The sequence below is a fragment of the Talaromyces marneffei genome, chromosome 3 (assembly GCF_009556855.1).
Source record: "Talaromyces marneffei chromosome 3, complete sequence".
Lineage (NCBI taxonomy): Eukaryota > Fungi > Ascomycota > Eurotiomycetes > Eurotiales > Trichocomaceae > Talaromyces > Talaromyces marneffei.
In genome coordinates, this window is record NC_072350.1 from 2,659,150 (window position 1) to 2,673,817 (window position 14,668).

General features: G+C 47.7%; 6 protein-coding genes across 6 annotated transcripts; 3 read left to right on the forward strand and 3 right to left on the reverse strand.

The window, feature by feature from the left end:
* Positions 1-588: 588 nt before the first annotated feature.
* Positions 589-2,044, forward strand: EYB26_004712 (uncharacterized protein; the record flags this gene model as incomplete). The annotated part of the gene is made up of 3 exons (XM_054264003.1): positions 589-727; positions 808-922; positions 973-2,044. 3 exons carry the CDS (start codon positions 589-591, stop codon positions 2,042-2,044), a joined length of 1,326 nt encoding a protein of 441 aa, XP_054119978.1.
* Positions 2,045-3,366: 1,322 nt separating this feature from the next.
* On the forward strand, positions 3,367-6,170 carry EYB26_004713 (uncharacterized protein; the record flags this gene model as incomplete). Its single annotated transcript, XM_054264004.1, has 5 exons — positions 3,367-3,386; positions 3,530-4,821; positions 4,882-5,546; positions 5,599-5,698; positions 5,758-6,170. 5 exons carry the CDS (start codon positions 3,367-3,369, stop codon positions 6,168-6,170), a joined length of 2,490 nt encoding a protein of 829 aa, XP_054119979.1.
* Positions 6,171-6,961: 791 nt separating this feature from the next.
* Positions 6,962-9,091, reverse strand: EYB26_004714 (uncharacterized protein; the record flags this gene model as incomplete). The annotated part of the gene is made up of 2 exons (XM_054264005.1): positions 6,962-8,881; positions 8,954-9,091. 2 exons carry the CDS (start codon positions 9,089-9,091, stop codon positions 6,962-6,964), a joined length of 2,058 nt encoding a protein of 685 aa, XP_054119980.1.
* A 378-nt stretch (positions 9,092-9,469) lies between these two features.
* On the reverse strand, positions 9,470-11,501 carry EYB26_004715 (uncharacterized protein; the record flags this gene model as incomplete). Its single annotated transcript, XM_054264006.1, has 2 exons — positions 9,470-9,853; positions 9,912-11,501. The coding sequence occupies 2 exons, from the start codon at positions 11,499-11,501 to the stop codon at positions 9,470-9,472; spliced, it is 1,974 nt and encodes a 657-aa protein (XP_054119981.1).
* Positions 11,502-12,424: 923 nt separating this feature from the next.
* On the forward strand, positions 12,425-13,733 carry EYB26_004716 (uncharacterized protein; the record flags this gene model as incomplete). The annotated part of the gene is made up of 2 exons (XM_054264007.1): positions 12,425-12,589; positions 12,660-13,733. The coding sequence occupies 2 exons, from the start codon at positions 12,425-12,427 to the stop codon at positions 13,731-13,733; spliced, it is 1,239 nt and encodes a 412-aa protein (XP_054119982.1).
* Positions 13,734-14,081: 348 nt separating this feature from the next.
* Positions 14,082-14,393, reverse strand: EYB26_004717 (uncharacterized protein; the record flags this gene model as incomplete). The annotated part of the gene is made up of 1 exon (XM_054264008.1): positions 14,082-14,393. The coding sequence occupies one exon, from the start codon at positions 14,391-14,393 to the stop codon at positions 14,082-14,084; it is 312 nt and encodes a 103-aa protein (XP_054119983.1).
* Between the last annotated feature and the right edge of the window lie 275 nt (positions 14,394-14,668).

Sequence of the window (14,668 nt, forward strand, 5' to 3'; positions counted from 1 at the left end):
TAAACTCCACAAACTAAGACTTCAGGTGTGGTGTAGAGGGGTGATGTCTAAAAGCTGAGCTATTTGTATGAATGATCGGATCCAGCCGGCTTCAAATCGAGGGAGAATGCATTGTGAAAGAATAGAGGGGAATGACTTGAGTCACGGCTTATTGGGGAAAGAGAGCATGTGAGGCAGCAAGCAGATAAGTTAGGCTACATCTCCAGCCTGGAAAGTACTGTCGGCGTGACTGACGTCTTTCTGCAGCATGATTGGGAACACCAGGCAGGCGGTGAGGAGGTCAGCTGGCAGCCCTGGGGCTGGAAGCTGGATCTGCCCTTAGCCTCTTTCGGCAGGCCCCCACTTGGCACGAGCCGGAGCTTCAGTCGCAACTCCGCTTCCATGAATCCTGTACTCTTGATTCTTGTTTCCGCCCTGCAAGCATGCTATCTGGATAACTTTCTATTGTCTTTTTTCTTTTTCTTTGCTTTTTGGGTTTGTTTTGCTTGAACTCGGTGAGAGAGAAATGTTTGTGGAAGGATTTCTGTCTCGTTACGTCTTGTGGCAGCGATTTCAATCGAGCTGCAATATATTTCAGGATCCCTCATCATGAGAGTTACCTTTTCTCGACAGTTCTCGTCGTCATCCGGTTCAAAGGCCGCTTGTCGCTTTTTCTCATCTTCGTCAACCCGACGGGAGATTAGAGACATTCAAAGGCTTCCTGCACGAATCTTGCCAAAATACCAAGGTGTGCGTCCAGATCGAGCGTCTCCATGACGCTCAAGTACAGATTCTGGCTTAGAGCTGGCTAATCATGCCCGATTATAGAATCTCGAGGTAGCGACTTATTATCGCTTCAATGGCCGGCCCCTCCTCGCAACATCCTGATTGTAAAGAAGCAAAGTGCACCTGCAGTTACTGAATCTCTGATAGAGTTCATCAAGTATGACTTCACTACTATTGACACAGGGAATGGCCCTAACTCGGTATCAGTCATTTAGCATCCACATATCCGTCGCTATCGATTATTCTAGAGCAGAAAACCAGCCAAGAAGTTCACTCTTCCCTTTCGGTTCCCGTTTATACTTCAACAACGGAAAAGCCATTGTCAGCGTCAACGCATGATAAAGTCGATTTGGTGGTGACTCTAGGTGGAGATGGAACTATTCTTCGCGCCTCGTCTCTCTTTGCGACATCCCACGATGTACCGCCTATGCTGTCTTTTAGTATGGGCACCTTAGGGTTTCTGGGAGAATGGAGATTCGATGAATACAAGCGAGCATTTCGAGAAGTCTACATGTCTGGCTCAGGTGCAGGAGACCGTGCTCCTGTTCTCGATGACCCGGAGCCTAGAGCTACCGACGAGGACGTTGAGTCAAAAATGGGACCAACAGGTTGGTCCTCTATTCGTGGCAAATCAATGGGTTCCACGAGAGGTGCCCGGGTATTGATGCGTAACCGTTTGCGCGTTGGTCTCTTTTCTCCAGAGGGGAAAGCAATCGTCCCTCCACCACATTCCAACACCGTGGCAGCTGGTACACCAGATCCGCGGGTCTACGCATTGAATGAAGTGCTTATTCACCGAGGAAAAGAGCCCCATCTCGCTGTTCTGGACGTCTTCGTCGGCGGACGTTTTCTAACCGAGGCGGTCGCGGATGGTATGATCATTTCGACACCCACCGGAAGCACCGCCTATAGCTTGAGTAGCGGAGGCAGCATCGTACATCCTCTGGTTCCTTCACTTCTTTTGACTCCAGTGTGCGCTCGTAGCTTGAGCTTTCGACCGCTGGTCCTACCATCAAGCACACCAGTCACTCTGCGACTGAGTCCAAAAAATCGTGGCCGAGAAGTTGAGTTGAGCATTGATGGCAAGAACATGGGTCAAGCCATGTCTGCCGGAATGGAAGTGCGAGTCTGGGATGAGGAGATTCGACATGGAAAGAACGATTGGCGAGGCGGCGTGCCTTGTGTAATGCGACGAACGATAGGCGTCACCGATGATGGCTGGGTTGGTGGACTGAATTCGCTTTTGAAGTTCAACTACCCGTTTGGAGCAGATCCGTGATAGCCAATTCCTTAGATATCGGTGCATACATATATAATCATTTTTGAACGCCTGAAAGTGAGGGTGACTTCGTTATGTGTATACTACGTATGTAAATTTACCTGCCTTCGTTAGTTGGCAAGAAAATCGGCCGGGCCCGAAAGAGCCTTTCGGAGATTTTGCTTATCCTCTGGATGTTTATTTCCATGTCATATTTATTTGGAGTCTTCGTTGATCGGAATGACAACGACGTACATATTCCCATGGATGGGATCTGATTAGAATACGAACCATACACTGGTGGCACAGCTACGAATATTTCTTACGTGCCCTCCCTCAGTCTGTCGTGGATTTGGGGTCTGGAATTGTACTCGAGTGTTCCCGCTGGTGATTCGTGAGTGGACTGACACAAGGGCGATCGGAGATCGGCTTGGAGCATGGCTGATCTACATGATGGCTTTGTTCTCTATTTCTCGAAAGTCTTAGCACATGACAAGCAGAAAAAAGCCAAGTTGCAGCCTTATCCTGTGCGTTGTATATCACGGGAAAATGTCTCCCAAGGCTGATGCGGATTGCAATTTCTAGTGGCGCAAGACAACTGTAGCGATCAACACAGCCAGACATACTATGAGTAAGCGCTCATAGACAGCGCGATAAGTTAATCAATTGATTTCAAAGATGAAGAGCACCGTCAGCCAGGTGGGTATCTGAATGTATGGGCTAGTCGAGGGCTGGCCAATTCGGTTGATTCTTTCAGGTGTCCCACTCTCTGCGCCGTGCGGCAACTTCCCCTTTCTTCCTCCTTCCTCCACTATCCCATCCATCCAGCTGCTCCTTCACCTCCATTATTTACATCTTTTCTCCCACCCGCGAGACGCTAGAGGTCTCGCTATTTGTTGTTGTGTCTGTGTCTGTGTCTCTTTGCTTTTTTCCCCCCTTCTCTTTTTACTTTGCGAACACTTCCCTGCAATTTAAGCGCCTGGATACACCTTCAACCTTCGCAAGAGCACGGGCAGGTGCCCTGTGGAACTCCCGTTTCAACCACCCCCTAGGCAAGGTAAGCCCAACTCGGCTTTATCTCTGTCTTCTGTTCTCCCAACTCATCCCTTCATTTACAATCACGCTCCTATTCAGAGCAGACTGTTTGCAGTCTTGAGATTCTATTTATTCAGCAGAAAACAATACGATATCTGTATTGTCCCCTCTTCTTCCCCCCCGCCCGCTTATCCGTATCCGCGCTTCGCTTGTGCCGCTCTAACATTCCAGTGCAATCAGACCTGTGGATATCCGTTTCTGCTTTATAAGACAACTGCTTTTTGGTCTTTCGACCCCGGGCGCCCAGGATGGCGTCCTCTCATGGAAAGTAAGTATTGCGTGGTCCATATCCCTCTGCATTTATGTCAGTCTTGAGACATCTCGACAAGGCTCGCGTCGCTATGAGTAGTACACCGTATTGTTTGGCGACGCATACATGACCGAACCAAAACTCATTCAGTCATGTCATAGTGTATACTCGGCCGACCAATTTATGAACCCTGGACCAGCCCCGCGACCACCTACGGATCGTCCTCGGCTCACCACTGTACCGCCGAGTCCAAGTGTGGCTACATCGTTCAGCCAAATGACCTTGAACTCGCCAAGCACTCCAACTTTGTCTATATTCCCTAATACAAGCAATTTATCGCTAGCCCAGTCTAAGGGATCGCAAGGAAATCAGGGCGTCGCCGTCATTAAAGAGGGCTATGTCCGGTGCAAGGAAGATAAATTTCTGGCACAATGGAACCAACGATATCTTATCCTTCGGGAGTTCCGCCTCGACTTTTTGAAAAACGAGACTGGCAAGTTAATCATGTCAATTAACCTTTCCAACGTTACGGGTGTGACTCGGTCCGAAGATACAAAAATGGCATTTGAAATCACCCGTTTGGCCAACTCAAAGGACGCAAATTCAAAGGCCGCAATAATCAGTCGCGATGTGCCTACCAAAACAATCACCTGCGAAGTCAAAAATGACGATGAGATTTATGACTGGATTGATAAGATCTACGAACGGTGCCCAGGAATGGGAGGGGTCAGTAACCCGACCAATTTCAGCCATCGTGTCCACGTCGGTTTCGATCCCAAGACTGGTGCTTTCGTGGGATTGCCGACAGAATGGGAGAAGCTATTGACTGCGTCGGCTATTACCAAGGAAGATTATAAGAAAAACCCCCAAGCTGTCATTGAAGTGCTGGAGTTTTACTCCGACATCAAGATGCGGGAACAGAACCCTCAATATTATAGTAGCCTTGCACCTACTCCGCCAGCATCCAACTCCTCATCTTTGCAATTTGGAAACGGAAACGGCATTGCACCACCCAGACCAGCTCCTCCCAACTCCCTTCAAAGGGCAGATACTGGACAGTCACAACGATTCATGAACGACCCAAATGCAGCGGCGAGGAAAAATTCAGATCCAGACCGCGGCTTTGAAGTTGATCGTATGCGAGAAGTAGCTGAGCAAGAGCAGCGACGCCGCATGGAGGAAGAAGCGCGGCGTATTCGTGAAGAACAGGAGAGACGGGAGCAGGATGCCTATAATGCGTCATTACCTAAAACTCGAGTACCTCTCGCAAAACAGGAACTGGGAGGTTATGGCCCTTCTGAATCTGATTCACCAAACCCTAATCGGTACAACCCGAGCCGTCCTGCTCCCCCAGCACCAGGCTCTGCTGCTCGTCAACAACCTCCGGCTGTGAGACAGATGACAGCTCAGCGACCAGCACCATCACCACCCACCGCAGATGCTCAAAGGACAGGTAAAGTACTCCGATAGACTCCAGACCTAGTTATACATCGTTTTACTAACATTCTCGAAGACCCTAAGCTTCAACAATCCATGCCTCGCCCTGCCATCAACGCACAAAAAGCGCCCACTCAGAATTCGGGCCCGCCACCATCACGACTTCCTGCTCCAGTTCAGCAAGTTAAACCATTGAACATTGCCAACAAGCAAGGACCTCCTAAAGCTGCTGTTCCTGATGGCGTTCGTCAAGCAGAAGCTGCGCTTTCGAAGAAGGCCGAACCAAGACAGAAGGAAGTGCGTATGTCGAGTATGACAGAGAATGAAGTGATGGAGAAGCTCAAATCGGTCGTTTCCAAGGAAAACCCACAGGAATCCTACAGCAAGCAGCGCAAGATTGGTCAGGGTGCTTCAGGTTCCGTGTATGTGGCTCGTGTCAAGGAGAATGCGACATCACCAGTGGCACGAGAAATCTATCGCACGCATGGGCCTCGCGGGCAAGTTGCTATTAAGCAGATGGATCTTCGCAGCCAACCTCGTAAGGAATTGATCGTCAACGAGATTATTGTCATGAAAGATAGCCAGCACGCCAACATTGTCAACTTCCTTGATTCTTTCTTGCAAGACCAAAACAACGAGCTCTGGGTTGTAATGGAGTTCATGGAGGGTGGCGCATTGACTGACGTGATTGATAATAACCCCGTTATCCAAGAGGATCAAATCTCAACTATCTGTTTCGAGGTAAGTTCTCCGGTATTCTGCGCTAACAGAATTTGCTGACGTACGTTTGTAGACTTGCAAGGGATTGGCTCATCTACACAGTCAAAATATTATCCATCGTGATATTAAGAGTGACAATGTTTTGTTGGATCGTGTCGGCAATGTCAAGATTAGTACGTTCTTCCAAATATTTGTACCCTGATATAGTAACTGACAAGATTATCTGCAATAGCGGATTTCGGTTTCTGCGCCAAACTTACAGAATCAAAGAGCAAGCGAGCCACTATGGTTGGAACACCATACTGGATGGCTCCCGAGGTTGTCAAGCAAAAGGAGTACGGACCAAAGGTCGACTGCTGGTCTCTAGGTATCATGGCTATTGAAATGATTGAATCAGAGCCGCCTTATCTTAACGAAGAGCCCCTCAAAGCGTTGTACCTCATTGCAACGAACGGTACACCTCGACTCAAGAAGCCGGAGAAGCTCAGCAAGGAGTTGAAGTCATTCTTGAGCGTCTGTCTGTGTGTGGATGTGCGCAGTCGAGCCACTGCTGAAGAGTTATTGGCGCACGAATTCTTGAAAATGGGCTGCAGTCGAGCCAGTCTCGCTGAGCTTTTGCGTTGGAAGAAGAATGGAGGACAGTAAGAAGCCAGCAGCCGTTAAGCTCAGTATCATTTTTTGTCGCTACAAGATGGCAACACCAGTACCTCCTGCTCTGCTTTTGAGGCAGGATATGGAGACGAGTCGACACGTCATGTCAAACAAGTGCTGAAAGTGCCATACACCGATCTAGATCAAATATTATCTTGGTCTTCTATCTTCTATATTTTTTTTATCGAATTTCGCGACCGGATATTGTAAATTCTTTACCTCGGGTCGTTTTCTCTTTTCTTTCTTCTCATATTGATGGTGTCTGTTGCAATATAGGGGCTCGGTTGGCATTATATCCCAGATGCTAAATTCTCTTTTCTTTCCGCTATGCCTTATATCTCTGCATGCAGAAATTGATGTGTTTTGCAGAAAAGAAGTTAAAGAAAGGAAATCAAGTTTCTGTATCGAAGAAACAATATGATTTCTTTTCCCCTTTTCTTCTTTTATACTACGGATGACGAATGAATGAATGATTTTTCCATACTCACTAAGCATCATTACAAAGTGATCTATCATCGTAAATGATCTAAGTTCTCATATCTATATCCTGGCGACTGTGGGATTGGTGCATAGTAATACATGTAAAAAAAGACTTCATTATAACCATCTTCATATAAACACATGACAAGCCCCTCATCGTCCGCCATCATCCAAGACATGATGCCTATTTATGTTGGAATCTTTAACATGCAGAAACAACAACAAGGAAGAGAAGGCAAGAAATAAGATATAAAATACAAAGCCAGCAACACAAAACCGAAATAAAGAAAATGGCAAAAGAATAATCATGCACCAGCGGCAGCAGCAGCAATAATACCACCAATCTCACCAAAGAATATACCCCGAAGAACCTGGTCGCCTTCCCCGAGGGCCCAGTGACCCGCCTCAGAAAGACGATGGCGCCATCGTTCGCGTTGCTCTGGTTGCAGATCCTCCCATTTCCTGACTTGATGCTTCTCTTCTATCGATGAAGCGGAGGATTTGCCATCATCATCATCAGCAGCAGCAGCAGCAGCGTCTTGCCCGTGGTCGTGGTGATAATGGGCGTATATGGAGTCTTCTTCGGGGTTGTGTTTTATGATTAGTGGAGGGGATGGGGTGGGTATTTCGAGAATGTCGATGACGGCGTCGATTGTAGAAGATGCGCCGCCTTCTTCTAGTTGAGTCTCACGGCTGCTACTCGTCTTCCGAGCATGGAGAAAGTCACGGAGATGATGACCAGTAATAATGGATGGTGTAATGCTTGAAGCTGTAGCTGCGCAAGAAGATGGGATTGTCGCGACTTGAGGTGCAATGCTCTCCACCACGATAATATCGCGAAGATATGGTCTCGCAATTGACTCGCGGACGCGGTCGGGGAGCCAGGCCGTAGCGCCCAGGTACGAGGGTGTCAGACCTCTGATTTCGGTAAAGGCCTGTAGGCAGAAACAGCTGATTGCAATCACAAGGAGAGCGACAAATATAGAGAATACTGTATCCAGAGTTTCCGAGTGTCCGGGAGTCTTGAGCGCGTATCGTGGTGATGAAGTTTCTCTTCCTGCAAGAGTCCTTTGTGGCGATAGGGGGAATGTGTGCACGACTACCGTGTTCCCAAGGCTAATTGAGGCAAGCTTCACGTATTGCGAAGGTGTGTTGGCGGTAACCGGGTATGATGGGGGTCGATAATGGGAGAAGCAGAGTTTTGTCATGGAGAAAGGATGAACGTCCTTTAACGTTGAGAATACTTGTAGTGATCCATACCCTTTATCTGGCAAGTAATCGAGTGTCAGGGTCTCAATCGACTGATCACTACCTGCTAGAGCAATGAAATATTGCCGTTCGTGGTTCTGCCCCTCTCCGAAATTGACAACATCCAAACTCAAGCCGATTTTGATGGACTTTCGGAGCCGTTTTCGACGCAAAATCGTGCCTTTTCCATTGCCTGGTATAGACAGTATAGAAAGTTCACTGCCTGTGCGATCTATGGTGTTTTGAAGAAGTAGAATGGCGGTTGGTGAAAGAAACCGCAGTGCTCTATATTTGGAGCGTTTGGGCAGAGATTCGGGCATGGTGAAAACAGTCTTGATTTCAGGAGCTGTGTTCGATCTTCGTGAGGATGATATCTCGAATGTGCAGACGTCCGTTCCATCGGTGTATGCCACCAAGAACCTCCCATCTTCCAACTCGATGATATCTATATCTTCAGCCTCCTCTCCGTTTCCTAGGCGAATTCGCCCAATGACGTCTGATGTCTGAGGGTGTGAAGTCGCATTGAAAAGAACAATTTCTCCCGCGGGCGCCAATCCAGTCGCAATTGCACCTATTCGGGGTAGTTCGGGCGCTTTATAAGGAGACAGCCTTAGTAGTCTCTGATATGTATCGACTTTCCCGGCTGGTTTCTTGCCGTCCTTGCCGCCGACATTGGAACCGAATAGCGAGATTTGAGTCAATGGTGTAGTTTTTCTTCCATCTGTTTTCTCTGCGTTTGCCGTCGTATCGTCTTGGGTGTCGCTTTTTCGTACCGGGTATTTTAGTCGGAATGATCGTAGGTGCTGGTTGTTTCCTTTCAGCTGTTCGGCTTGGGAACTGTTGATACCCGCAAGAGCTATCATGGAGTCATCCTTTGATTCGGCGATTGCTAGTGATGTGACCGAGTCTTCGTCGCGGGAGAGTTGAATGTCGACCAATTCGGATATTTCTTGACGCTTCGAAGTGTTCAATAGTGCCTAGTTCGCAGATTTGGTTAACTGGGTTTCACAACGTGGCGTATAATATCACCAAGGGAGATTATAACGTACAATCTTGTTTCCCACACCGCTGCGACCTTCCCCTCCACCACCTCCTACAAGTAAAAGGCCATGATTTCGAGGGTCGAAGTCTGCGGCGAACAGTGGACAAGAGAGCGTGATCTTCGCCGATGCGATTACTGGCGCCATTTTAACGGGCGCAAACTCAAGTCTTGTTCGCCAGAGATATGAGGAATACTAAATAATCCGATCAGTCGTAAGATAAAACAGTGATTGTAAACATATACTTGGTTAGGTGTGTCTGTCTGGACAGGTTGTTGCAAATGTTGAGCACGGGCCGCAGAACGATGATGACATGTTTGTATTGATTGTATTCCTGTGGTTGGCTGATCGATCGGGTAGTCTCAACCCTCAACTACGTAGAATTAAAGCATCAAATCTCTACACACTTCCCTAGACTCCATGAATACGCAGTGAACTTAAGTCTTTGGTGCGAAGAGAGGATGCTATATTCTTCAACGTTATTCCTCTACTAATACAAAATATTTTGTGCCCCATCACACGGATTTACTCCGTCTCTTGAGAGGTGAACTCAGGGAGTCGCTTGAAAACATCTGCCCAAGTCTCCTCACCATCTACCATTGACTTGACTGCCTGCAAGATCTCATCTTCACTACCGCGGACTTGCTTTGTCGAGTCGCGATCACGCAATGTGAAGGTGTTGTCTTTGACAGACTGGAAGTCAATTGTGATGCCGAATGGTGTACCCAACTCGTCATTACGAGCGTACCGTTTACCGATACTGCTAGAAGAATCATCCACCTTGCTGGAGATTCCAGCCCGGCGGAACTTCAGACCCAATCGCTTAACGAAGGGCACGAAAGACTCATGAGTGGAAAGAGGAACCAAGAGCACCTTGGTTGGGGAGACAAGTGGAGGGAATGAAAGGACCTGTGATTCAGGAATTAGCATTGAATGTATCACTTTTGTAAATTTGAAAGAAACTTACACCACGAGCCTCATCGCCAGCGCGATGCCAGTATGAATGCTCAAGCAGACTGTAGAGAATTCTTCCAATACCGAAAGAAGGTTCGACAACATTGGGAGTATATTCCCGAATGTGCTGTGTTACTGTCCTCTTCTCAATGGTAACGAGATCGTTGTCAAGCTCAGCCTTTCCGCCTTCGATGCCCTCTACATCAATCTCAATCTTGCCATTTTGTGCAAGATCCAAAGAAAGCTTCTCCCTGAGCTCTTCGGACAGCGCATCGATGGCTGCTTCGACTTTCTTAGCATCCTTCTTGAATCGAGGGCCGAATTTTGACTTGGCAATGTCGATTTGCCATTCCTCGAAAACCCTGGGCTCTGGGAGAGCCTCGCGGACAAAGAGCGGTGCACCAGTCTTGTTCTTGTGCACCGTCAAGTCGTACGCGCTTCGGTCAGCACAGCCAACACATTCAATCCAGCCATAGCTGGTGTGAAGCTCAGCATCCCAACAATCGGCAGCGTAGTGAGCCATCTCGTTGGCCATGTGCTGACGGAATCGGAGCTTGGAGTAGTCGACTCCAATCTTCAAGAGGAACTGTTGAATTCGGGCAAGGAAGTAACCGAGTGTCTCGTTGTCAACCACTCCATCGGCAACTGCTTTTCCAATGGTCATGGTTTCCGTCTTGGTGCTTCCAGAGAGCTGCACATCTCTATTAAGCAGCGACAATTCGACATCCTTGACTTCATCGAAACGAGGGTGTTTCTTGCCACCTTCAGGGTCGACAAAATGTTCAATCTCAGCCATTAAGAATTCTCTGACACGCAAAAGACCTGCACGGGGCGAGATTTCGTTTCGGAAAGACTTGCCAATGGCTGCAGATGCGAATGGCATTTGGTTTTGGTTGAATTCGAGCAGTTTCTGGAAGGCGAGGAATTGACCTTGTGCAGTTTCTGGCCTCAAGTAACCAGCCAAGTTACTGCTGGGTCCAATTGATGTCTGGAACATCAAATTGAAGGCAACCGGAGGCAGGAGGTTTCCGCCGGTTGTGGGATTGCGAATGTCGTACTTTGTGATCAAAAGAGCTAGGCCGTCACCGTCATAGTTGTCAATCTTTGCTAGGATCTCCTCGTATTCTTTGACCACAGCATCATCCAACTTGACGAGTTTGACGTCCTTCACTTTCTTCTTTTTCTTCTTCGCATCTGCTTCCTCGTCTACCACGACTTTTTCTCCGCGGGCCTCCTTGTCGGCCTTGAGACGAGCTTCCAGAACAGCCTCAACCAAGTGATCTGCTCGGAAAATCTCTCCAGTCTTGGGGTCTTTGCACATCCAGTCGGCAAACTTATCGACGTGTCCACTGGTCTTCAACACCTCATGCGGGGTAAGCATTGTTGTGTCGACTTCGAGCATGTCCTCCTCCAGAACGAAATGTTTCCGCCAGATATCGATGATGTTGGCTTGTAGGGCGCATCCTGGAGGACCGTAGTCGTACAATCCAGCAACACCGCCATAGGGGTCGAACGAGGGGAAGTAGAAAGTTCTGCGACGGAGCAATGATTCCAGGATCGATCGATCGACATCCTGGCCGGCCCTGGTTGACAGGGTCGCCATTTTCGAATTGGCTGTTTTCTTTAAAGACTTGTGACTGAAAGTTGAATATGTGCGCACGTAGGGTACTGGGGCATTACTGCTGAGCAGCCGCGAGAGTAATCGACGAGAGAAAGGTTGACTCATTCACCGCGGTAGATAATTGGACAAGGCGGGGCGATTGGAGGGGAGTTGCGCAAAAAGAAGATTCTTAGTTTAGAGAAGTGTGTGCTTGGAAACGGAGGTACGAAAATTACAACGTTTGGTGCCCAAAAAGAGTGAAACGCATACCAGGGTCTGTAAAATAACTGTAACAAGCCGTACTCTGGTCCATTTGTGCATAAATTGCGAGCCTGCGGGGAAAAGATTATCCGGAGCGGACTGGCCCTGGATGGAATGGATGTATGAGAGGGCACGTACGCTTACTCGTTAGCTGCCTCGTCCATGAGCTTGATTCTAGCTGCTTTCGCGTATGTGAGCTTGTTGTGGATTTATATGGGGGCACGTACGTGCTCGTATTGATGCTGGCTTGTCAACCGGATTCTTCGTGTACATATGAATTTATACATACTGGATGGATGAAGGCGACGTACTTTCCAGTTATCGGCCTCGCACATAACCCCTATCTCTAGCTTTTAGTAGTATTTGTCCTGTTTACATTTAAACATATCCTATTCCTGCAAACATCACTTACTCGACTGCTTGTTTAAAAAGTTAGCAGGTGATAAGTATTGAAGAAGCCTGCTGTCATATCATCCTGCCCTAACCCTAAGCGATGTGTTTTGTGTTCACGGGCCAATTAGAACTTGCTTACTTCTAGCCAATAAAAGCCCAGAATTCCCTGCCACTATCTAATCAGTCCAGCGGATCCATTAGCTCGACTTTTTTTCAAGGACATTCAGTTCATACCGCAGAGAAGAAAATTCTCAACATACAAGATTCTGAAAATGGCGATCAAAAACAAGCAGGTTCGCAAATTGCAGAACATCAAGCGCAAGCGAACGGAAAGCGCTGCCAAACACAAATTACGCCATGAGCGGAGAAAAGAAGAGACCAAAAATCCCAGTCTTAGAGCCGAACGTCTTGCTCGCTCAGTGCCATTGACGCTGGATGTAAGTTCAAATCATTGCAAGACTTCGCAATATATGGGCAAAAGTACTAATTTATCTCGCTCTTTTGTAGAGAAAACGAACATGGGATGATGTAGGCAGTGACGACGAGAATTTACTCGGCTTGAGCGTCGATATCGAAAGACTCAAAAGACAAAAACAAGTAGAAGATGATGCGAATAAGGAAGGCTCAGAGGGTGATCAAGAAGAAGACGAGGATAATGACGATGCCGATGAAGTTGACAGCATGATAATGACTGACTCGGAGGAGGATAATGACGACGAAGACGACGAAGATGAAGGAAACTTGAAGACGAAGCAAACCCGAAAGAAAACGTTGCCTACCGCTACAGAAAGAGCAACATCGCCAACACACTCAACAAGGTCTACAAAACTCGATTTAGCACCCGAAGCGCTGGCGGCCAAATTCCCGACGTTATTCGCAAATCAAACAACATCACCGAAAATCCTCATCACAACCGCTATCAACTCTACCTTGCATCACGAAGCGAAACTCCTCACCTCTCTATTTCCAAATAGCGTTTATATTCGAAGAACCGCGCATCATCACGCCCATAAGTTCTCCGTCAAGGAGATATCTAAGTTCGCCAGCAACCGCAATTTCACTGCACTTATCATCGTCAACGAAGATCAGAAGAAGGTTTCCGGTTTAGACATTGTTCATCTACCCCAAGGACCAATGTTCCACTTCTCGGTCTCGAATTTTATCGAAGGCAAAAAGCTACCCGGCCACGGTACCGCGTCGGATGCATTCCCAGAACTCATCCTGAACAATTTCCGCAGCCCTCTCGGTATCTTAACGGCACATCTATTCAAGTCACTCTGGCCACCGCAGCCGGACCTTGCATACCGACAGGTGGTCACTATACATAACCAAAGAGATTACTGCTTTGTACGTCGACATCGATATGTTTTCCGCGAGAAACGCGAAACCGAGAAACCGGTTGTTGACACCGATGGAAAGGAAATCAAAGGTGTTGAAGGCATAAAAACTGGGTTGCAAGAGTTGGGACCTAGAATGACTTTGAAGTTGAGGAGGGTCGACAAGGGTATTCAGCGTAGCAGTGGTCAGGAGTGGGAATGGAAGGGGAAAATGGAGAAAACGAGAACGAAGTTTCAACTTTAGTCTTCGACTTGTGGATGTTGTGGTCGTGTATTTGTTCAACATGCATATAATAGAACCCTTATTTCTTAAATGAGCAAACATTGATATGTCTACATCATGTGTGCAAGTATTGGGAGACTATACGATAAACCTGCAATTCATGTAACAGAATCACGTGAACTCCAATACCCTAAATTCGAGGAACTGTGTCCCTACATGGATTCCGCCGTCTACCAATACATTAGTCCCTGTTACGTAGCTCGCCAACGGACTAGCCAGAAACACAGCCACCTTGGCAACCTCGTCAGGGCCCCCGAGTCGCTTCAAGGGCACCTTCAGTCGCTGCTCCTCCACCCATTCCGGGATAAGCTAAGAATACTTCTCCCACGGACCATCCTTACAAAGGATTGGCCCAGGTGAAATCGCATTGACTCTGATACCTTTCGGTCCTAGGAAGTGAGACAGTTCCTGGACATGTTGTAATTGAGCCGCCTTACAGGGCCCATATGTTGCCGGAGGACCGCGGTAGAATTCGCGGCCCATGAATGAGCTTGGGACAATGATGGAAGCTTGTGAGGATTTTTCGAGGTATGGGATTGCCGCTTTGACGAGTTCGACGAAGCCCATGACACCAATTGAGAAGCTGTTATACCAATGCTCGGCTTCGCTTTTCATGTGCATAGGTGATGCTATGAATCTTAGTTGAAGGCACACTATATCTTTTCACATAGAAGAAGTAAGGAAACGTACCATTGGCGATAATCACCACATCAATCCATCCCAATTTCTCTGCAATCAATGGCCGAGTTTGGGAATGGATTTGCACAACGGCGACTCATACTCAAGCAGAGAAGATATCGGATATGTCATCCTATTTCTTATGCAATGGGTCTGGTTATGACGGATGTTGTGTGGAAAATAGCGGCCATCAGTTACAACATCTCATTGTACTTCTT